At 44.9% G+C, this 24,451-nt stretch overlaps 1 protein-coding gene across 2 annotated transcripts in view; it reads right to left on the reverse strand.

Moving 5' to 3' along the window:
• Positions 1 to 24,073, reverse strand: part of MC1 (metacaspase 1) — a 34,441-nt gene extending 10,368 nt beyond the window's left edge. For both annotated transcript variants that reach the window (XM_086817023.1, XM_086817022.1), the window contains exons 1-2: positions 23,585 to 24,073; positions 22,786 to 23,116 (exon numbers count right to left, since the gene is read on the reverse strand). In XM_086817023.1, the coding sequence (XP_086673149.1) occupies positions 22,786 to 23,116; positions 23,585 to 23,975 (722 nt within the window). In that variant the 5' untranslated portion in view covers positions 23,976 to 24,073. The remainder of the gene's footprint in view (positions 1 to 22,785; positions 23,117 to 23,584) is intronic.
• Between the last annotated feature and the right edge of the window lie 378 nt (positions 24,074 to 24,451).

Raw genomic sequence — 24,451 nt, forward strand, 5'->3', positions numbered from 1 at the left:
GTGTGCCAACACAAGACAACTTGACAGATTTGTTCACGAAGACTTTCCCACGAGAGAAGTTTGAAGCTTTTCGCAAAGCTTTAAACTTCCTTCCCTTTGGAGACTAGTCTGGGCTCCCTATCACAGTCCAAAGAGCTTAACAAAAGCCATCACCTTGGAAGCATCATACTCCCCATGGTAAGCTTCAAACTTGACGGATTTGTCACTTGCTTTAAAGTCCTTGAGCCTTCTTGTATTAGGCTCTTGCTCTTCCCTCTTTCGCTTATCCCTATCCGATGGGGCAGCCCTCAATGCATAGAAATCCTGCACATCACAGCGAGGCACGGTGCCATGTGCCCTCTGAATCGATGGCCTTGGCAACGGTGGCTAACCTACATGTCACAAAACCTCTCATTGCTTCCTATTGTGCATGTGTGGCATATGGAGCCTGACATGACAACACATGTGTGGCCTATCATCTATGGAGCCTGACATGACAGTACAGGTATGGCATATGGAGCTTGACATGGTGTGTTTTCCCAGGACTAGCTATCTTGGTGTTCACTTTGTATTTATGTTTTGGGAAGGCTTCGAAAGGATTCTGGATCCCTGAACATTTTACCTAATTGATACAACTGTGCATATGGGTGTTTGTTCCAGTTTAGTTGCATTCATGTGTGTGAGTGTCCTTAATTCTACTCTTGGATGACTTGTTTTGTTTGCCTAGACAATGCCTGAGATTACTGCCTGTTTTGTCCATGGGGCCAGGGACGCCCAGGCACCCTGTGGACGCGTGTGTGCACACTTGTTTTAATCTAACAGGTGGTTTACATGTGTTTTAGAGGTGGTAAGTGCTTTCCAAAACTTAATCTGCAGCTTTATGTTTTCATATGCTAATAATTATGGGTGTAGGTTCACATTCATTAATAAGTGACCGGACAGCTTATAAGCTGTACACATTCAAGGGGACTATTTTAATGCCCATGGGGACCACAGGACGGGAGACTGGCCACTTTACGGACCCCTGGAGGAAGGTGCCTCCTCTTGGCTTGCCCTCCAAGTGGTTATTTTGGGCAAGAGTTATAAAAATTCTAGGAAAAGCTGTTTTTGGGAGTTGCATACTTTCCAGGTACATGGTGGGTGGGTGGGTGGGTGGGTGGGTGGGGGGGAGGGGGGGGGAGAAGGGGCTGCTGGTCGACCTGTTCTGAAGCCTCCTACCTACTGGCCAACTTCTCCCAGGCATGCATATCTGCTGGCTGACTTCATCTGGGTGTATCTGAGGGCTGGTACAGCCCCTTTTGAGCTGGTCAACTTCTTCCTACGGCTGTGTAGGGTTGGAAACAAGCATACAGGGCTGTCCTAGGCTGATGTGGGGCTGTCCATAGATATCCTACATGTGCTTGTAGCCAGTAGAGCTCCCCTATTCTGTTCACGAGCCTCAACTTCGACTACATATTGTTTAGTAATGTCTGGGTAGAGCCAGGCATATGTTTTATTTGTGTTATCATCTTGTAGTGAAAGATTCAGGTGCATGCCAGTGGAGAATCCCTGGGCACCCGCAATGTTGTATGTGAAGCAAACTCCTTTTTGGTAATCTAACCATAAAAAGGGGAAAGAAGGGGGGGGGGGGGGGGGGGGGGGTTGGGGGTAACTTGGTTGAACACAATGCTAATCAATACACTTAAATACACTAAGATTTGATGGACACTTCCTCAAATACAAGAAGTAATTTGCTGAATTGACAAGAGACATACAATGAGCCGGAATGGCCGACCCCTCTCTCAAATAAAGTATATTGATCTTGGGAACCCTCATCATCACTTGCCTCCTCCTCCTCCTCCTCCTCCTCCTCCTCCTCCTCATCATCATCATCATCATCTAGCGTAGCAGAAACACTTGTGCAAGCACCTGCGACAACTCTTACATTTACTTCCTCATCTGGCTCTTGTAGTTCTTGCAAAGAAATGAGTCTATCATCATCTTTCTATTTGTTGATCATTTCTAAGGTCACCTCCATCTTCTCAAACCCTCTCTGCTTGAGCTTTGTAAGGAGACAGAGGTTGGTGTATATATATACCAACTTCTCTCTGTGAGAGGGCTTCAACCTGTTCCTCCTTTTTGTATGAATGAGAGAAAAAGTACTCCAATTTCTCTCACATGGTGATGAGCAACTTCCTTGAGATAACACACGGATAGCAAGCTCCTGCAATTTACGAGTGCTTGCCTCAAATGTCTCCCACCATTTATATAGCGTGTTGCATTCTTTTCTCGTCCTTGGCAAGGTCATGAGCAAAGGACTTTCCCTCCGATCGATATACATCCAACTCATCAACTAAGACTCCTTGCTCTTCTATATTGTTCTCAGTGTAGCATTCTATGGTTTTCATCCATCCATTGTTCACCTCTGCATCACTATCTTGGTCCTTCCCTCTCCAGATGGGATGCAAGACAAAGCCCATAGCATGCAGTGGGCCTCCATCCCATACATGGGGACAAAACTTGCACTTGCAAGTGTGCATGCCTCTTGCGAATCTCTTCACAATAGTCACACAGTCCCATTCCAAGCCCTTCCTGCGTTCCATCTTCAATACCTGTTTGGGAGTAGAAGACACTTCATGTGAATCAAACATGAGCAGTCAAGACTTCAGTCTTCAATATTCTGGAATCTGAAATATTTCAGATTTCAGAATTTAAGACGTGTGTGTGTGTGGACTTTGAAGAGCACTCAGAGCCTAGACCAGAAAGTCTACACTGTAGTTACTAGTAATAAGTATGTATACTGTACACTACTACAGTGTACATTGTACACTGTAGTTACTAGTAAAATGTTAACTAAAGAGTCATGAAAGGCCAAGAGGGCCACTTCCGCCAGTGTGTGTGTGTGTGAGAGAGAGAGAGAGAGAGAGACAGAGATGTATAGTGAGTCATGACCAAAGATTCTGCAAGAAAGGCCAAGAGGGCCACTTCCGCCACTGTGTGTTTGTGTGTGTGTGTGTGTGTGTGTGTGTGAGAGAGAGAGAGAGAGAGATGTATAGTGACTAGTGTACGACAATACAGAGAAAGAGCGAAAAAAAATCGAAAGAGGGAAAAAACTAAAAAGACCAAACACGGAAACCTGTATGTCGTGACTCGTGAGCCTGGTGCCCCTTCTCAAATTTCAAAACGCTGGCAGCTGGCCGCTGCTGAAAGCTGAAGTGAACTTCGAAACGATTGCACGTCGGCCTGCTCATGACTCCCCACAACGAATACTTTTTTGTTGCCATGTAACTTTATTTCCCAAAAAAAGGGTTGAGTATGTTTCATGCATACCATACGTGTATTTATCAAACGTTTGCTTGGGAAAACATACGAGTATGTTGCAAACTATGCACCCTTATATAGTCTATTCAGTATCATTTTTGGAAAGTTGGTAGGGAGCAGTTTTGGGGCACGGAAATGCTTTTTCTATCTGATAAACCTTGGTAAATACATCATGGCCAGCAAGTCAGATCATTCTGTGGAGGATTCTATCACTCGTGCTCGCCGCATGGGGGAAGAGGATAGAGACAGAGACCGTGCTGGGGCTTTGGCAACAAACAATTCACGGTTAGCCGCTAGGGCTGATGATCGGCAAGATGCAGATGCTTTGATGAAGGAGCTTGAAGAGCTCCGTGCTTTACAAAGGGACCCTAATGTACAAAGGGTTATTGAGTCGAAGTCTCAGGCTAAGGCAGATATAGTTACTTTTGATGCTATTGTCCAACAGATGGAGGTTGAGAAACCTCGGGAGTTGGCTGTTGCATATTTGAAAAGTGGTGGTGATGTTGTCTCCGATGAGGAGGGCAAGAGGGTTTTCACACGGCAACCCCGTGAAGGGACTTTTGATGATGATGCAAGAGGGCATGCAGCCCGAGCAAATGTCATGAGAGGGCATGCAGCCCGAGCGGTTGATATGAGAGGGCATGTAGCTCGAGGGGATGATGTACGTCGGCATGCAGCCCCAAGCAGAAGCAGGGTATTCAACCCACATGGAAGATGAGGAAGACCTAAATGAATTGTCAGTGACATCCACACCCTCTAGATATGTGCCAGCTCCAAGAGTTCTATCTCGAGTTGAGGGCTATGCTTAGGGAAATAGCCCTAGACCCTAGGCATTGCCGTCATCATAGACATATCAAAGGAGATGATGAACAGGTGCAACAGGATGCTTGGCATAGCAAGAAGGCCAAAGATACCATCATCATAGACATATCGAAGGAGATGACGAACATGTGCGACGGGATGCTCGACATAGCAAGAAGGCCAAAGAATTCAAGTCGGGGGACAAGGACATAAAGTTTGATAGCTATAATGGAAATTTGGACACCACCAAGGCACTTGCATTTATAAGGCAATTTGAAATAGCCTTCTGCATAGAGGATTTCATAGAGAAGTCCACACTCAGGCATGTGGGAATGCATCTAAAAGAAACTGCGAGTGATTGGTGGATGACAAAGCTTATGGACGGAACAGCTGTATGTTCTTGGAGAACCGTAAAGAGCAATTTTATTATCAGTTTCTTCCACCCAACTTTGAAAAAGGTGTACGAAAAGAATGGGAATGGTTGACACAGGATTAAGGGGAATCCATCGATGAGGGGAATCCTTTTCTTTGTATGTTTCAAAATTCTGGCGGATTCTTCTCAAGGTCACACCCTTCATGACTACTAGTGAGGATGAGAAGAAAAGGAAGTGAGAGTCGGGATTGCATCGAACCATCCAGAATAGCTTGGCAGCCTATCCTCACAACACTTTACAGAGCTGATATATTCAGCCACACTGTTTCGGAGGAACTGCATGCCAAGAGTACGTCAAAGCCAAGAATTCAGCTCTTACAAAGGAAAATTCAGAGCAGAAAAAGGGTGGGCAGCCACCTAAATTTGTGCCTAATGAGTCCAAGGATGTAAAAGGGGGCTCTGAAAAGAAGGCGGGGGGCAAGAAGGATGATACCAAGCTGTCCAGACAGCATATTTATGAATGTATGAAAGAGGGAAAATGTTTCTTATGGGGCCGTAAGGATCATACGAACTCTCAATGCCCTCAGAATGCCAAGAAGTCGAATGTGCAAGATGCAAAACCAAGTGCAAATGTCATACCTGATGTACAAGGGAATACTGCACATGAACCTGAGAGTAGACTTTTATGCAAGGCTTGGGGAAAATTGAAGGATCAAACTGTCTTATTTCTTTTTGATAATGCCTCTATGGATAAATTCAGATGGCTACTTTACTGCTCTTGGGTTAAAGCTGGAGGAGATGGGTATGGATTTTCGTGCAGATGCGGCCTTTAAGGGCAAAGAGGTTAAAGTCACTCCCATCATAGAAAGGCTTCGTATACAAATTTAGGGCTATTTGGACCATGAAGACTTTTTGGTAGCACCGCTTACTGGATGCGATGTAGTACTTGGGATGCCTTGGCATTATCGTTTGGATCCCAAGATTTTGCATAAGGAGAAGAAAGTGAATTTTACTCATAGGGGTAGGGAAATTTGCATAGATGCAAGTATCACTAGGAGTACCATACCAGTTATAAGCCATATTTCCATTTCTAAAGCAATAAAGAAATCAACTTATCCTTACTTGGTTTTCACTCTCTAGTACTATTGTTCAGAAAAAGGATGGTTCATACAGGATGTGTGTAGATTACAGAGCTCTAAACAAGATAACTATCAAGAAAAGGTTTCCGATTCCTAGAATCAATGGCATTCTTGACAAGGTTGAGGGAGTTGCGTGTTCCAGTCGTATTGATCTTAAGAGATGTTATCATCAAATTAGAGTGATGCCTCAAGATGTTCATAAAACTGCTTTTAGGACATCTTTCGGGCTCTATGAATACTTGGTGGTACCATTCAGTCTTACAAATGCACCTGCCACTTTCAATAGAATGATGGATAGGATTTTTGACCTTATCGCAAGTTCACGGGAACTTTCTTTGATGACATTATTGTCTTTTCAAAGAATGAGGCAGAGCATAAGGAACACCTCGCCATTGTGTTTGAAGAGCTTAGGAAACAGAAGCTTTTCATCAATGGAAAGAAGAGTGAGTTCTTCTTGTTAGAGATTCACTATTTGGGGCATATTGTTTCGAAAGAGGGTGTACGCATGGATCCTGCCAAGATCCAGGCCATTAAGGACTGGCCAGAGCTTCAAAATGTACATCAACTAAGGAGTTTCATTGGTCTATGTTCTTACTATCGTCGATTTATTCAGCACTTTGATTTCTTGGCTTCTCCGTTACATGATTTAATGAAGACGAAAGCTTTATTCTGTTGGTCCGATTCAGAGAGAATAACTTTCTAAAAGTTGAAGGATGCCATTATGTCAGGGCCTGTACTTATCATTCCAAATTTGCATAGACCTTTTGTAGTCAAATGTGATGCATGTGGAGATTGTTTGGGAACTGTTTTGAATCAAGAAGGTCATGCAATGGCTTTTAAAAGCCATTGCCTACAACATGCAGAATTGTATTTGTAGGTTTATGAGAAGGTACTATTAGCTACTTTTCATGCCCTACAGATATGGAAATATTATCTTTTGGGAGCTGAATTTATAGTCAAAACAGAACATCAGAGTCTAAGGCACTTTCTAACACAGCCTAAACTCTTAGAGAAGCATTCAAGGTGGGCAAATTTCTTGTCCATGTTTCATTTTCAGATTTTGCATACTCCAGGCAAGAAGAATTTGGTAGTGGATGCTTTGTCACGGAGGCCTCAAGTGCATGCAATGACTATTGCCTATCATCAAGACTTGTCAAGGATGCGAGATATGTATGATTTGGACTTGTTGAGGCCTTATGTGGGACCACCTCCTATGGAACCAGTTTTGGAAGATCCACCAAAAGAGGATGAACTTGAGGAGGTATTACAACTTGAGCGAATAGTTTTTTTGTAAGCCCAGCGGGGCGTGCAGTGACAGACTCAACCACGTGTCCCAAGAGATAAATATATAGAGAGAGAGGGGAGAGAGAGAAGGGAATAGGGATCTTGCACAATAAACCACATTGAGTGAGGAACAGGCCCCGCTCCCTTTCAAGAATTTATTCAGGAACAATCCATGGGCACGCTGGCCAGGATTAATACAATCAATGAATACAAAACAAATAGATATGCCGATGTAGGATATCCAAGTCGATGTCAATGTCGAGTCGTTACAAGATCTTTGATGCCGAGCACACCACAGGGATGACCCACAAGTATCTCTCACCGAGCTAGTGCCAGATCCAACATCCAAATCCAAATCCAATGAATCCAAGTCCAAATCAAATCCAAAACCAAGTCCAGATTAAGTCTAAGTCTGAAATCCAAGTCCAAATCCAGATCCATGTCTAAGTCCAAAACCAAGTCCAGATTAAGTCAAGTCTAAAATCCAAGTCCAAATCCAGATCCATGTCTAAGTCCAAAATCCAAGTCCAGATCCATATCCAAGTCCAAATCCAAGTTTAGATCCAAATACACGTCTGGATCCAAATCCAAGTCCAAGTTCCATAACCAAGTTCCATGTTCATGTCCAAGCTTCATGCCCAAGCTATATGTCCAAGTTCCATGTTTATGTCCAATCTTCATGCCCAAGCTATATGTCCAGGTTCCATGTTTATGTCCACGCTTCATGCCCAAGCTATATGTCCAAGTTCCATGTTTATGTCCAATCTTCATACCCAAGCTATATGTCCATGTTTATGTCCAAGCTTCATGCCCAAGCTATTTGTCCAAGTTCCATGTTTATGTCCAAACTTCATGCCCAAGCTATATGTCCATGTTTATGTCCAAGCTTCATGCCCAAGCTATATGTCTAAGTTCCATGTTTATGTCCAATCTTCATGCCCAAGCTATATGTCCAAGTTCCATGTTTATGTCCAATCTTCACAACTCCTATAGTCTTGTCGATGATGAAAACCTTAGAAAATCTCTTTCTGGCAAGAAAACTGATATAAAAACTGGTTTAATGGTTTTCGGACGATTACAACCTCCAAAAAGTAGTTTTCGGGTTTTTTTGAGCAATTTTAGGGTTTTTGAAATTTTTAGGGTTTTTGGAATTTCAGTCCATACATGTCCGTATGACTGTATGGATCCGTATAGTCATACAAACAGATGATGATGTGGCGCTGCGGTTAATGGAGGCACTCCGAATCAACGGACAGCGAAGAAAAACTCCATGATTTGGTTCATGATCAAGTAGATGATGATGGAGAAGAGGATCTCCTCGCTTCAACGAAGAAGGCAACGCAATGAAGAGGTTCTTCAACTTGATACTCAAAAAAGAGGCTCATGCTTCTTTTATATTTGGGGAAGCCTTGCTTTTTGCCAAAAAGTGATGCTTTTGCTTTGCTTTTGTCTTTTACTTTGCTTTTGGTCTTTTTAGTTCTTGTTTTGCTTTTCTAGCTTTAGGACCTTGCTTTTTGGCCTTGAAGCTGCTTTTTGAAAAAGCAACTTTTAGCTTTTTGGTCTAGCTTAGTCTCCTCTTTCCAATGGTGCCCTTGGCTCGCGGTCAACCCTATTTTACTTTTTGCTTTTTCTTGCTTTTTGACCAAGAATGGTGCTTTTTTGTTAATCAAACCTTATTAACCATGTCACCATGTCTTCTTCCACCTGTGTGGTGTCCGTGTCACTAGCTTGGACATTTCCCAGTATGAAAGGAGTCTTGTGGACTCCAGGATGTCTAAATATTTGGAAAGTATAAGCTTTGGGAACGGGGGATTATCCTAGAATACAAAGGACCACACTCCTAAAATTTAGGAGAGTTGCTATTTTTGGCCCAACTCCGATGGAAATTCTGTTCACGTCATTACATCTGGAATTGAGCAAATTCCAAGAGTTGGCAAAGTGCCTATGACAGAATGTCTACCAGTTGGGATATTTTTAGAGATAAAGTTTAAGGAAGGATCCATCTCTTAGATTGGGACATGTGGCAAGAAAGTGGACCATAAGTGAGACAAGTGGCCTGACACTTGTTATAAAGTGGATCAAAGTGAGACAAGTGGCCTCACACTTGTCACTTCAGCTATTGTGTGGCTCTCCACTTGTCATTGTAGCCTTCTCTTGCCATTTTAGCTCATGGGAGGCCCAAATCTATAAATTGGAGTCCTCTCTCTTCATTAATAGAGGCTCTCTTGCTGCACACTAGCCTCTACCATGTTACAAGCTGTCCTAATGATGGCTACTCTCTTTCTCTCTCTCTCTTGAAGGCTGCCCATGAAGAATACCGGCTGTTGGGGACTGTTTTGGAGGCTTCCATCGCGAAGAAATACTGAAGGCAAGGGTATTTAATCATTTATTATGATTTCTAGTCATTGTACTTGTTGTACCAGCCTTTGTACCTACTGTACCAACCCTTGTACTTGTTGTACCACCCATTGTACCGACTATACCAATGTCTGTACTTACTGTACCAACCACTGTACCTGCTGTACTAGTCACTGTACATGCTGTACCAGCTTTTGTACTTGTACCTGCTATACCAACCACCGTACGGCGTACCGGCTGTACCAACCATTGTATCTGCTGTACCGGCTGAATGGAGAGTTGTACTTACTGTACCAGCTCTATTGCATGAAGACCCGTGGTTTTTGGGAAAGAATCAGTACCCACACGGAGGTATATGGATTATGTTGTTGGCTCGGCATTTCTACAACCTATGTTCCGGCTTGGTTGCTCGTGTTGGGCTGTGTTATGGCATTTGTATATGGATAATCCAGCATCTCCCGTGGGGAGAGTAAGGCCCTCAAAGCTTGTACATGATATTATTCTCCTTGGGTAATAAAATACTCCAAGGGGGGGGGGGGATCGGCCCATTCCGGCCTCTATGCGGTGTCACACGTGCAAGCTCCATTTTCAGCATTTGTGGATGTTTTATCGCTTTTATGTTTTATGCAAAGTGATGATGGATATGTGTTAAGGCTGTGGCTATGTTTAAATGTTTGAATATGCATTGATGGTATCAACAACGGTGTCAAAGGCCCTAGTCCCTCGGGCGGCGCCGCGAGTTACAGTCCGGGCATGGGTTTCATCTTGTGAAATAGAGCTAGGAGGGCCAAATAGTTACATTTCCTCCCTCTTATATCGTAGTTGTCCTCAACTGCAAACTGCAAGTGTTCCAAGTGTTAAAATATTGCATCCTTCTATTTATGCTGTTGTGGAGCTGTCGGCCTGTTTTCCTACAGCCGACTGCTTCATGCTCAAGTATATAAGAGGTGCTCAAGTATATAAGAGGTGCTCCCTTCATGCTCAAGTATATAAGAGGTGCTCCCTTTATTCATTCTATCATATCATTCCTTGCCCTATTTGCTGGCTCTTGTACTCTGTAACCTCAAGCTAATAAAGCCCAATTCTTGCTTGCAATCTTTCTCTCTCTCATGTTCATTGCTTCCGCTTGTGCACATTCTTTCATGGTATCATTCGCCTAGGCTCTAGCTGCTGCACAATCTGTTTGTCTCCGTTTTCTGTTTCCCTAGATTCTCCAGGCTGTAGATCCTTCAAACAGTGGCTGCGTTTCTCCTTTCTTAGCTGCGTTTTTTGCTCTACAACCTCTCCAACTGCTGTCGGCCAGCCCCCAGGCTGCGTTTTCTTCTACAGAGGCAAGTGGAGGAGGTCTAGCTACAAATTCAGCAAGTGCATTAGACAAGTGGCACATCAGCTCTTCTCCCTCCAAGATCCCCTCCCTCTTCCGGTAGGAGGTTCCCGGTGGTGTGTTTTTTGGGTTTCTTTTGCTACTGTCCAGCCTGCATCTTCAGAGGGGGCTATTCGTCCCTAGTTGGATCCTGTGGAAAGGTGCTTGAGAGAGCACGTGGATTGCTTAGCTACAGAGGTTGTTTGAGACATAGCTTCTTTGAGGCAGACATGGGTCCCCCCTACACGAACAAGGAGGACAAGCTCAGTGGTACAAACTATGATCACTGGAAGCTATAGATGAAGGTCTGGTTCACACACAAGGGTCTCTGGGAGATTGTTCAAGGCCACGAACGAAAGACCAAACACCCTACCAGCTCTAGGAAGTGGACTCAAGACCAGGAGGATGCCTTTCTCACCGAACTTTCAGCTTGGGAGAATCAAGACTCAAAAGCTCACTCTGCACTTGTTCGAGCCATCTCACCAGAGGTCTCTCCCGCCGTGCAAACATTGGATTGTGTTGCTTCCGTTTGGAGAAAGCTCACAGACCTATATGCACGGGAAAATAATGCGGCCTGTCAACCTATTGGGTCAGCTCTTTTCTCTAGAGTTTTCAACAGGGACTTCCATGCAGTCATTTGTGATGAAGGTTAACGTAATTCATGACCAATTAGTGGCAATGGGTACTGCCTTGACCTCCTCTCAGTTAGCTGCTCTCCTCCTCATCAGGCTTCCTGCAGATTATGACATGGTTTCCCGAGCTTTGCGGGTTCAGATCACAACACGTTCCCTCGAGTATGATGATCTGTGTACTCTCCTCTTGGAAGAGGAATCCATCCTAGTTTCTCAGGGGAAATTGAAAGTTTCATCGTCTATTGGACCTGATCAGGCACTCTCGACAGCGCAGAAGAAAGTTCAGAGTCGGTGTTACAAGTGTGGGAAGAAAGGCCACCTGTCAAAGGATTGTCAGTCAAAGGACAAAGGCAAAGCCAAGGACAACGCCAAGTCTTCAAAGAAGGGCAAAGACAAGTCACATGACACTGACACTGACTCGTCTAGTGATAACCCCAGCTCTCCCAAGGCCTTACAGTCTGGAGAGAACATGACTGGTATCCTGCTCTGATTCTAAGGGCATCCCCCGCGTGCTGTCTTCCACAAACGGCTTGGGGGCGGGCGAGGGAGCTTTCAAAAGCTCTCTTATATTAAATCTGGAGCATGGGACCCATGTGTCGGAGTTCCAAGTATAAAGACAGGCAAGTTCACTTGATGGTCCGGATGAGTTCCAAGATCAACCAAGTTTCCTTCATGGTTCGGATGAGTTCCAAAACTATTGGTTAGCAGAGACTATGGACAGGATGTGTTCCATGTTCATTTGTTCAAGATTATTGGATGTGATGTGTTCACAGTTCTACTTTGAGTTTGGAGCCAAGCAGATTTTCTTTTGCTCTTTATAGTGGCATTATGTTCTCTGAAGACAGCAAGCTGACGTGCATTTTCCGATGTGTACTCAGTATTGGCCATGCTGAGGTGTCCATGGTCGCACCTTCGTCATCAGTTTTCTTCTAACTTTTTGCACACTTCAAGATGCAGAGGGGGTGTTAAAATATTGCATCCTTCTATTTAAAATATTGCATCCTTCTATTTATGCTATCGTGGAGCTATCGGCCTGTTTTCCTACAGCCGACTGCTTCATGCACAAGTATATAAGAGGTGCTCCCTTTATTCATTCTATCATATCATTCCTTGCCCTATTTGCTGGCTCTTGTACTCTGTAACCTCAAGCTAATAAAGCTCAGTTCTTGCTTGCAATCTTTCTCTCTCATGTTCATTGCGTCCGCTTGTGCACATTCTTTCACCAAGCACATCCATGTGTTCCATGTGTTCTATGTATATCCGTGTGTTCTAAGTACATCATGTACATCCATATGTTTCAAAGTACATTAAGTACGTCCATATGTTTCAAGGTACATCAAGTACATCCATATGTATCAAGGTACATCAAGCACATCCACATGTTTCAAGGTACTAGCCCCATCTGGTGAGCTTGTGCATCTGGTCTTTCCCATATCTGTGGTGTCATCTGCTCATTTGGCAACATCTCAATGCCTTTTCTTTGACCAATAGCTTTGTTCTTGATGATACTTCATCATGGCCTGTCACATGTGTTAGATAAAATAAATGCATACTCACCTTCTGAAAAAACTAGACACAAGCTAGTCAACAAACAATTATGCATCATTACTTCTTGGTATCGTGAAAAAGATCCGTATACCATCATTCCCTGACTTTAGCAATCCAATGCATAACAATACTCTCCCATAGAACATTCAATGGATGCAATAGTCCTGCTGGTGTTTGTCGATCAAACGTGACCTGACAAACCAAACTATCTCGAATCATAAAGCTCAATGTCTTTCTCATACTACGCCAATAAAAGGTAGCTCTCCAAAGCTTGAAGTGTAGTCAAGGCCCCATGTATGGGACTCTTCCATTACTTTGGCCTCAATTCCTTGTGTCGAACATATCCTGGGTTTGCATCATAAGAAAACCCTTCTTGATGACATAAGAAGTCACCAAATCTCTATTCTACAATCTGTTCCAACACATGTTTAAAATCCTCTTTGGTAGCATAAAGATCCTTCATCAAAGTGAAGTCCATATGGTAACCCAAAGAAACCGCATGGCTCAAGGGTCTCCGAGATAATGCATCTGCTTCCTTGTTATCTTTGACATTCATAGGCCATAGCATGGCCTTCTTGGTTCAAGACTGCTCCAATGCAATCTCATCATGTTCAACCACAAAAAGATCTAGAATAACCAACACTGATCCTTCTTGGTTCAAGACTGCTTCAATGCAATCTCATCATGTTCAACCACAAAAAGATCTAGAATAACCAACACTGTTCCTTTGCTAGCATAAAGTCTCAATGCTTCAAAAGAGCTCTGTTTCAGCTTTGGTTCACAAAGATTCCACGGCTTTATATGTCGAAACATGCAATGGGCTAAGCACCACTGCAAACCACTCGTCGAACTACCTGGCATGATGTCAATCTCGTGATCTTCTGATCTCTCTGGCTTCTTGCTTTGGCTTGACAAGACAATTTGCAACCATATGTCCCTTGTTTCCACATTGAAAACACTTCCCTTCTTTGGCATATTCTTCATGTTGCTTGACGGACAATCTTCTTCGAAAGAGTGGGGGTTTGTCTCCACCTCCATCCTTCTTCTCGAGGGAATCAGCTTCTTGATGGGGATCGGTCTTTAAACTTTTTCTTTTGAGATGGATTTCAATTGTCGTTCTTTGTCTTGCCATCCATCCACATGTACGAGGCCTCGGCTTTGCAAATCCTTGTCTTGAGCTTCTTCTAATGTCTTTGGTCCCGCCATGTAAATTGCTTGCATAAGCTTAGGTTGCAATCCATTGACAAACTTACGCATTTCTATTAGTGATGGAATGGTGTATAAGAAGTAAACTTCAAAAAAGTCTGCTGAAAAGTTATTAAGGTATGATGCCACATTCTCACCAACTTTCTGCTTTACCTCATCCCATTCTTTTTGCACATTAGCTTCAAAGTTTGCGGTTAAAAACTTCTTGTTGAATGAAGTCTTGAAGTCACTCCACGTCTTCGGCTTGGTCCCTTCTTGTATTACTTTTAGCCACCAATTCAAGGTGGCATCCTTCAAACGCATACAAACCATGCGAAGCTTTAACTTTTCGGAGTAGTCGTCACCTCCAAAAGCAGCATCAAATTGCTTGACAAAGGATAGAGCTTTCTGGGTATCTTGCTTTCCATGAAAAGCATCAAACTTAACGCTCCTCTCTCCCGGCTTGAAGTCCATCTTACCGGTTGATGTAATTTCCTTTGCCTTCCTTTCCCTCACCAGTCCCAAAGAAGCTGCATCTGAAAAGAAAAAAAAAAGTTGGCTTGGGAATAGCCTCCCTCTTTTCTCCACGAGAAATAGACCGGGTAGCTCTAGATTCTTTTGCAATGGTAACTCCTTTGGCTCGTAGATAAGCTTTGGCGGATTCCACTCCTTCAGGCTCAGTGGCTTGTTCTTTGATAAAGCCTTCAAATATCTAAGCCCTTCTTTGGCAGATTCCACTCCTTCAGGCTCAGTGGCTTGTTCTTTGATAAAGTCTTCAAATATCTGAGCCCTTCTTTGGCAGATTCCACTCCTTCTGACTCAGTGGCTTGTTCTTTGATAAAGTCTTAAAAAAGAAGAGCCCTCTTCAAGTATAAAAAGGCTTGAACCTCTCTTATAGCATCATGAAGGAGATCGTGGAGTGTATGTGTGGGCATCATTATGATCATGGAGAGCTTCTTCTTCGCCACCAACACCTTCTCCAACTTGCTTTTCACATGTATGGTTAGCCCTAGACTTGTACGGGCATATGCATGGATGATACGGACGCGTGCACGGGCATGTACGGAAACTGTACGGATAAAAATTTCAGGAACCCTAAAAACTGCTTGTTGGAGGTTTTTATCGCTTGAAAACCATTGAAACAGGTTTTAGATCAGTTTTCTTGCGAGAAAGAGCTTTTCCATGGTTTTCTTCATGGACAAGGCTATAGGAGTTGTGGAGATTATTCATGGGATGAGCGAGTGGATTTAGAGCTTGAACATGGCGCTTGGACATGGAACTTGAAGCTTGGACATAAACATGGAACCTGGACATATAGCTTGGGCATGAAGCTTGGACATGAAACATAGAGCTTAGACATGAACATAACATAGAGCTTGGACATGGAACATAGAGCTTAGACATGGAGCTTGGATTTTGGACTTGGATCTAGAACTAGAATTTCGATACGAACTTGGACTTGGATATGAACTTGGATTTGGATATTGGATTTGGTACAAGTCCGGTGAGAGATACTTGTGGGTCATCCACGTGGTGTGCTCGGCATCAAAGATCTTGTGCCTCCGCATCGACATCGACTTGGATATCCTACATCGACATATCTGTTTGTTTTGTGTTCATTGATTGTATTGATCTTGGCCAGTGTGCCCGTAGGGCCTATTCCCCGCTCAATGTGGTGTATTGTGCAAGATCCCTATTCCCGTCTCTCTCCCCCCTCTCTCTCTTGGACACGTGGTTGAGTCTGTCATGGCACGCCCCGCTGGGCTTACACAAGCTCCTAATCTATCTTCTAGTCTGGTTCTTTATCTGTTGCCCTTTAGGGATTAGCCCTAGGATTAGCCAGCACACGTCTTGCACATGACAAGAACCACAAGAGCCTATCACAGAAGAGCCGCCAGAAGTTGATGAATTAGAAGAAATACTTCAACCATTTCCACAAGGAGAGAAAGCTAGCTGTAGGCAAACTTTCCAAGCAATACCTTGTGAAGTTTAAAACTATCTTCCCATCGATGCAAAGTGGGTTGACGAGGACTTCTTCGCCGACTATCCACAGCTTCTACAGGCATACCTCGACGCTTTTCAGTTGAGGACAACTGTTTAGAAACCCGGGGGAAAGTCATCATTTGGCCATTTATATGGTTTCCCCCCATTTCTCGTGCCCAAATGTGGCCAGTGTGTGGAACCGAGTGTTTTGGGTCCCAATTCCGTGCTTTCCAATCTGTACCAGAGTCGTGCCCAGAAATGCCAGTGATGTACATGTTCCATGACCGGGAGATTAATCCATAAATCAAGTGCACATGCACACATGTTCGCATGCTTGACAATGTTTTCGCGTGACTTGTATTTGTGTGTTTGCTTGCTATGAATGTCCAGTTCACGGGCTTGGGATGCCTACCCGTGAACTGTGCGAAGGCCTATGTCTTGGATATTTTTATTAAAATCGTTTTGTAATGTTATAACCTTTGCAAGTTCACCACCAACAGCCCATGTAACTATTTGGCCCTCCTAGCTCTATTTCACATGATGAAATCCATGCCTGGACACCAGAAAGGAATGTCAAAAAAAGACAAAAGCAAAGTCAAAAAGATAAAAGCAATGTGAAAAAGAGAAAAACAAAGGCTTAGCCAAGCTTTTTGGCAAAAAGCAGGATTCCTCTCCAAGTATAAAAGAACCATGAATCTCTCTTGAGCATCATCAACAAGATTATTAGAGATTGGAGCTCATCATCTCCATCATCTTCAAAAGCAAGATGGTCATCAACATCTTCACCATCATGGATGCCTTAAACTCCATCGCCACCCAGCTCTGCCCCAGCACCGGGCTGCTGGACTGAGGAACCACCAGAATTGCAGGTCTGCTGTCCGCCTACCATCTCGTTGTACGCCGCCACCTGCAGCCACCTGTTGTACTGATTGTTGCCTCCAGAAGCGCCACCAACAGAGTCCCGTGCGCTTGCCTCCAGCACATGTACGCCGCCTCCCAGCCTACTGTTTTGGCCAGCGCTGCCTACTGTTTTGACCAGCACTGCCCACTGTTTTGGCCAGCACCATCTGCGCCGCCAATTGCAGCCCTGTTTGCTGCCTTCTGAAGTGTTGCCCCTTAACTGGCTGCGCCAACCACTTGCGCCGCCTCCGCCTGTGTACCAGCGCCTCCAGCAACAGTTGACCTGCTGCTGTACACCAACTGTTCTGCCGACCATACTATATGGTACTGTTACCAGCATCAGTTGTGAACTCTGATCAACTGATTTGATCCATGCGCCATACAGCTGACGGCTGTTTTATCACCACAAGTACTTGATCTTATTTGTACACCCCAGTACAAGCTTTTTGACGATTGATTCTGCTCCGGATTGGGCACTAATTATCATACACCTCGTCATCTACACGAATCTCCAGAGTGCCTTGCTTACAAGCTTGGGGATTCTTTGGACTTGGATTTGGATTTTGTATCTCGATTTGAACATGGAATTTGGGCATGGAACTTGGGCATGAAACTTGGACATAAACATGGACCTTGGACATATAGCTTGGGCATGAAGCTTGGACATGAACATGGAACTTGGTCTTGGATTTGGATCTGAGCTTGGACTAGGATCTGGACTTGTACTTGTGGGTCATTCCCGTGGTGTGCTCGGCAACAGAGATCTTGTGCCGCGACATCAACTTGGATATCCTACATTGGCATATCTATTTGTTTTGTATTCATTGATTGTATTGATCCTCACCAGCGTGCCCGTGGATAGTTCTTGAATAAATTCCTAAAAGGGGCAGGGCTTATTCCCCGCTTAGTGTGGTGTATTGTGGTAGATTCCCATTCCCTTTTTCTCACATCAGGACGACAGCCCTCTCTGCTCATTACTTCGGGATAGCAGCCTACCATCTGCTTGGGATCACGGCCCTCTCCGCTCTCAACACCAGCACAGGACAGCAGCCCTCTCGAATTCATCATCATCACATTGTTGGGACAGCAGCTGAACCTCGCACGCGGTGGGCGGTGCCCGGGGGACTAGGGCCTTTGACACACTTGTTGATACCATCAATGCATATTCAAACATTTAAACATAGCCACAGCCTTAACACATATCCATCATCACTTTGCATAAAACATAAAAGCGATAAAACATCCACAAATGCTGAAAATGGAGCTTCCACACGTGACACCACATAGAGGCCGGAATGGGCCGAACCCCCCCCCCCCCCCCCCCCCGCGCCCCCCTTGGAGTATTTTATTACCCAAGGAGAATAATATCATGTACAAGCTTTGAGGGCTTACTCTCCCCACGGGAGATGCCGAATTATCCATATATAAATGCCATAACACAGCCCAACACGAGGCAACCAAGCCGGAACATAGGATGTAGAAATGCCGAGCCAACAACATAATCCATATACCTCCGTGTGGGTACTGATTCTTCCCCAAAAAACCACGGGTCTTTATGCAATAGAGCTGGTACAGCAAGTACAACTCATCATTCAGCCGGTACAGTAGGTACAATGGCTGGTACAATCGGTACGATGGCTAGTACAACCGGTACGATGGCTAGTACAGCAGGTACAGTAAGTACAAAGCTAGTATAGCATGTAAGGTGACTAGTACAACAAGTACAGTGGCTGGTACAGCAAGTATAGAAGCTAGTACAGCCGGTACAATGGGTGGTACAACAAGTACAAGTACAAGGACTGGTACAGCCAGTACAATGGCTGGTACAGCATGTACAAAGGCTGGTACAACAAGTACAATGGCTAGAAATCATAATAAATGATTAAATACCCTTGCCTTCAGTATTTCTTCGCGATGGAAGCCTCCAAAACAGTCCCCAACAGCCGATATTCTTCATGGGCAGCCTTCAAGAGAGAGAAAGAGAGTAGCCATCATTAGGGCAGCCTTCAACGGTGGTAGAGGCTAGTGTGCAGCAAGAGAGCCTCCATTAATGAAGAGAGAGGGCTCCAATTTATAGATTTGGGGCTCCCATGAGTGAAAATGAAAAGAGAAGGCTATGATGACAAGTGGAGAGCCACACAATAGCTGGAGTGACTAGTGTGAGGCCACTTGTCTCACTTTGATCCACTTTCTAACAAGTGTCAGGCCACTTGTCTCACTTTGGTTCACTTTCTTGCCACATGTCCCAATCTAAGACATGGGTTCTCCCATAATCTTTACCTCTAAAAATATCCCAACTGGTAGACATTCTGTCATAAGCACTTTGCCAACTCTTGGTATCTCCTCAATTCCAGATGTAATGACGCGAACAGAATTTCCATCAGAGTCGGGCCAAAAATAGAAACTCTCCTAAATTTTAGGAGTGTGGTCCTTTGTATTCTAGGATAATCCCCCATTCCCAAAGCTTGTACTTTCCAAATATTTAGACATCCTAAAGTCCACCAGACTCCTTTCATATACTGGGAAATGTCCAGGCTGGTGACAGCAGCCCTCTCTACTCACCGTCTCACATCGTTGGGATAGCAACCCTCTCACCTTATCTCCATTCGACATCGACTCGGGACAGCAGCCCTCTCTACTCTTCACCACCCCTCAGATATTGCAACACCCTCGTCACCAAAGCCTGCACCACTCGGGATAGCAGCCTTCTCTGCTCCTCACCACCACTCAGGTATTGCAGCACCCTTATCACCAGAGCCTACACCACTCCGGATAGTAGCCCTCTCTACTCTTCATCACCCCTCACGTACCGCAGCACCCTTGTCACCAGAGCCTACACCACTTCACTTCCACTACCCACTACCATCTCGGAGTGCCTCTGCATCCACTGACGAGAGCCTTCGACACCAATCACCTCACGGAGTGCCTTTGCCTCACATCGACGTGAGCCTTCGTCACATCGACTATGCTTCAGCTCCAACATCATCTTTGCTTCTGCACCGGTCTTCTACTCAAAGTCTCCTCACATCAAAGGGCCTCTTGTACATGTTTTCATTTACCATCATACATACACTCATTCACCCTTTTCATGCTGTGTTGATTTGCTCTAATCTCTTGTACATCTGGTCCTTTAGTCCTTTTGCCCTCACATGGTATCAGAGCTATCGTGAGCAAAGGGATTGAGAGCATACAGCATGGATTGTCTACCCGCATTCCCGGAGGACCAATTTTTCTCACCAGAAGTTGATTCTCCTTAATCTGATCTGGACCACATAGGGAATGGGACTTCTTACTCAATTGAGACCCCCACATTCAAGATCTTACATTGGGAGACGATCAACCCATCTACATCTCCTCACCCACTACACCTTTGCCATCACGATCTCCCTCTCTCAACTTATCAGACTTTGCTTCCAGAGGGGGATACATTCCTTCTACCAGTGTGTCAGTATGGGACCCTGGTATCCTTCATCTTCTCTCATGGTCCCCTTTTTGGCCTGAGAGAAGATGAAGGGATTTTTCCCAGCCCTAAAAAGGAAATTTTATGGGATTTATTTGGTTATTATTGGTTTTTTAGGTCTTGTGCTGTTGGCCGACAACCCCTTTACTGGGCTGACCAACAGCCCACCTCATATATATACACATGGCTTCATTAGTCATCATTCACCACATCATACACATCTGCTCCTGCTGCTGCCGACGCCTGCTCTACATTAGATTATCAAGCGTTTCTCTTGCAACACATCGCCTCATTGGGACAGCAACCCTCTCTACCACAGCACACCAGCATTTTCTCCTACTCTGCCCCTACAGCCTGGTATCACTCCTGCCTGCAACGCCCTGGAGTTCTGTACCTACAGCGCCCAACCACTTCTTATCTTCATTTTCTTCTACAGTGTACCCATCTTCAGATTTGCGTTTTCTTGCAGTTCTCACACCTTCATCATCAGGACAGCAGCCCTTCTCTGCTCTCACACTACCTCGGGATCGCAGCCCTCTCCGCCCTCATCCACCATCATCAAGATAGTAGCCTTCTCTGCTCCTTTATCTCACATCAAGACGGCAGCCCTCTCTACTCATTACTTCAGGATAGCAGCCTACCATCTGCTTGGGATCGCAGCCCTCTCCGCCCTCAACACCTGCACGGGACAGCAACCCTCTATGCTTCATCATCATCACATTGTTGGGCCAGCAGCCCTCTCTGCTCACCATCTCACATCGTCGGGACAGCAACCCTCTCTGCTTACCTTCGCTCGACATCGAGTCGAGACGGCAGCCCTCTCTACTCTTCACCACCCCTCAGGTATTGCAACACCCTCGTCACCAAAGCCTGCACCACTCGGGAACAGCAGCCCTCTCTGCTCCTCACCACCACTCAGGTGTTGCAGAACCCTCGTCACTAGAGCTTGCACCACTCCGGACGGTAGCCCTCTCTGCTCTTCATCACCCTTCAGGTACCGCAGCACCCTTGTCACCAGAGCCTGCACCACCTCACCTTCTGCTACCCACTACCACCTCGGAGTGCCTCTACATCCACTGACGAGAGCCTTCGACACCGAACCTCACGGAGTGCCTTTGCCTCACATCGACGGGAGCCTTAGTCATCACCGTGCTTCAGCTCCGACATCGTCTTTGCTTCTACACCGGTCTTCTACTCAAAGTCTCCTCACATCAGAGGGCCTCTTGTACGTATTTTCATTCACCATCATACATACACTCATTCACCTTTTTCATGCTATGTTGATTTACTATGATCTCTCATACATCTCGTCCTTTCGTCCTTTTTCCCTCACATCCAACCCAGGCCCCAGTACGGGCACACCAACATTGCATGTGGACCCAGAAAACCAATACTGTGACTATTCACTCCAGTGAAGGGCGGGAAAAATTTCTCGAGGGATATTGACAACGCAAGGAACTCTTCTCCGACCACTTGTTTGGTAATTGTATTCATGCTGGTGCATTTTATGGCAAATCTGGCTTGAAAGCCCTTGGAACATTGTACCAATAAAATACTCCAATAATATATTTGGTATTGAGGAGGGGGTCGACCCGGGATTCTGGCCCCAGTGTGGTGTTAAAGAGCATCTTTCTATTTTCAGTTTCGTTTATTGTATTGAGCTGTCATAAGGCTCTTGAGAGTTCAAGTGTTGCTAAATCACGGTACGGTGTCCAATACGAGCTTACACATTGGGGGGTGTATTATAGTATTGATCTTTCACTAACTGATCTTAAAATCAGACTCTTCCATGAGTTCTACCCATCTGGCCTTCCGACCTCTCAAGTTGGGCTGACCACAAACATACTTCAACAAATGGTGATTTGTCCATACTACAAATCGGGCACCATATAAATAGCGTCTCAATATCAATTGTGCAATGAATTTAGAAATGATGTCACTAATAATCTCATTTGACAAAACTACTCTACAGTGAGCTCAACCAACTCGTGATTCTTAACAATTGACTTAATAGGTATAAAACCTAGCCATCTTAGTTAACTAATCCATACCTCACCTCGTTCCCCACTAAAGTGAGCTCGACTTGTTATTGGTTCTATCTAATATAAAAACCAAGAATCTTTTTGCTAACGTCCTCTCATGGCTTTCACTTTTTACCTCTATGTTGTCACCAGTGCTCCCCTAAGCTTCAATCCTCAAAACCTTCTCTCTTTTAAATTTAAGTTTACTTTCACTCCTGTGAAGCACAAGGCCTCACCAGCTTGGAACTTAACGTGACATGGAGGGCCTTCGCAAAATTGAACATGAAAAATATTACTACTGTCCTGCTTCAAAAAAGCGAGTTTAAGAGGTCATTCAGAGAAATCTCTACTTTGTTGCAGCAAAAACCAAGGCACCGTCTAGAATTTGAATCACCAAAACAAAAACAAAAAACCTCAGCAAAAGGCCTTGGTAAAGGAAGGATAGGTATGAATCGTTACCTGTACATTTTACAAAGAAAAGGCAGATCGAGCACAGTTCCACTATGACATGCATCAACAATCGCATGTAGCCGTACTCCAAGAGGCAATGGTCTGACAATTGACATATTAATGTCATCATCCACAATCATCCCTTGGGTTTCAAAATCCATGGGCAGAATTGTCTCATCGTAACCATCGACCTCTCCACCATCACGATTCCTCTGTTGAGACCCATGACCCGAGTAGTGGAAAACTAGTGAATCGCCAGGCTGGCATCCTTGTACAAGCCAATACATCGCCATTTTTATATTATGCTTCGTGGGCAGCCTGAGACGATCTGTTTGATCCTCTATTTAACACATTAATGTTAACAGAAAACAGATTAGAAATTTGCCACAGTACCTCTATCCAACAAGATAAATGCATTTATAAACTTGACAGGCTTTGATGACAAGTCTACTGCATATCTAGGTGATTGATAAATAGGAGTTTGAAATCAACTGATCGGCCTAGGATAGTGAGAGATTTGTTGATGTGAATGTGACCCAAGCATGGGGCCACTGCATAGAACCAAGTCTTCAAGACTTAATCAGCTTTAACTCGTCATCTAGATGATCGGTAATGGCATGTCACATGTGTTACAGGATAGTGGTCTATGTGAATGTGGCCCATGCATGTAGCCACAAAAAAACCTGTTTCGTGCCATCAAAATTGAGGATCAAAACCAAGCCAATTAGGTGACTCCGCGTAGATTTCTACCTACTAGCTAAATCTTAAAACAAGGCAAGGCATTGTTGTTGTTTCTTTCTTTTTGTACCGGTGAGTAGGAGGATGCAGGATTCAGGGAAATGGAATTTGTTCATGAGGAGGTACTTCATGCACTTGGCGTCGTTGAGGCATCCCTTGAGCTCGTAGCGGCTGTAGCGGTAGGAGACGCCACAGATGAGGGCCTTCTTGGAGCCGTGGGCGTTGGGCGGAGCCGGAGCGTACTGCTGCGGGTTAGGGGGGGGCTGTTGCGGTTGACTGTTGTTATACAAGGGGGAAGGGGAGGCGGCTGCCCGGGCATGCGGGGCCACCTGCGTCACGCGGTGGCAAACAGCGCAGCGGATCGATCTCGCCCCCGGCGGCAGCGCCAGCGGCGTCCGGCAATGGGAGCAATCGATCAGCATATTTTGGCTTTGATATGGGTTCTGGTTTCCCCCGAACATCCTCCTCTTGTTCTCTTCAGCTGCTTGCTTGAGTACTCCCACTTCCGATTGAGACAAGCGCGTTTTCTTATACCAACTCCTCCGACGCGGAATGCCCTCTTCCTTACGACTCTTCCTTCAAATTTTAAATTACAACTAAATAATAAATTTCGTTGGTAAGGCACTAAAGCTTTTTTTTGTGAAGGAAAGGTATAACCTTATTTCATAAGAAAGCAAAAACAACAAATGCTTACGTGGATGTGACCTAGTCGCCATAGCCCTTTCTTCGTCTGCTCAACTCACTGCATGCCCCAGTGCTCTGCACCAAACCTATTCTCGCCACTCTCTGCGCGCTTCAGTCGTGAGGGTCTCGCCACGTCGCCCCTCTAGGGCTTCCGCCAGTATGGCAGGAAGCTCCAGCTCTACTGTGAGTCCTCTCCTCAAAGACCCAACCCCTGCTGCTTCTGTACAAGGGAATGGACCATCAGCTACAACCA

This window comes from Cibotium barometz, chromosome 23 (genome assembly GCF_041138505.1).
Source record: "Cibotium barometz isolate CiBa-2024 chromosome 23, ASM4113850v1, whole genome shotgun sequence".
In the NCBI taxonomy this organism is placed as follows: Eukaryota; Viridiplantae; Streptophyta; class Polypodiopsida; order Cyatheales; family Cibotiaceae; genus Cibotium; species Cibotium barometz.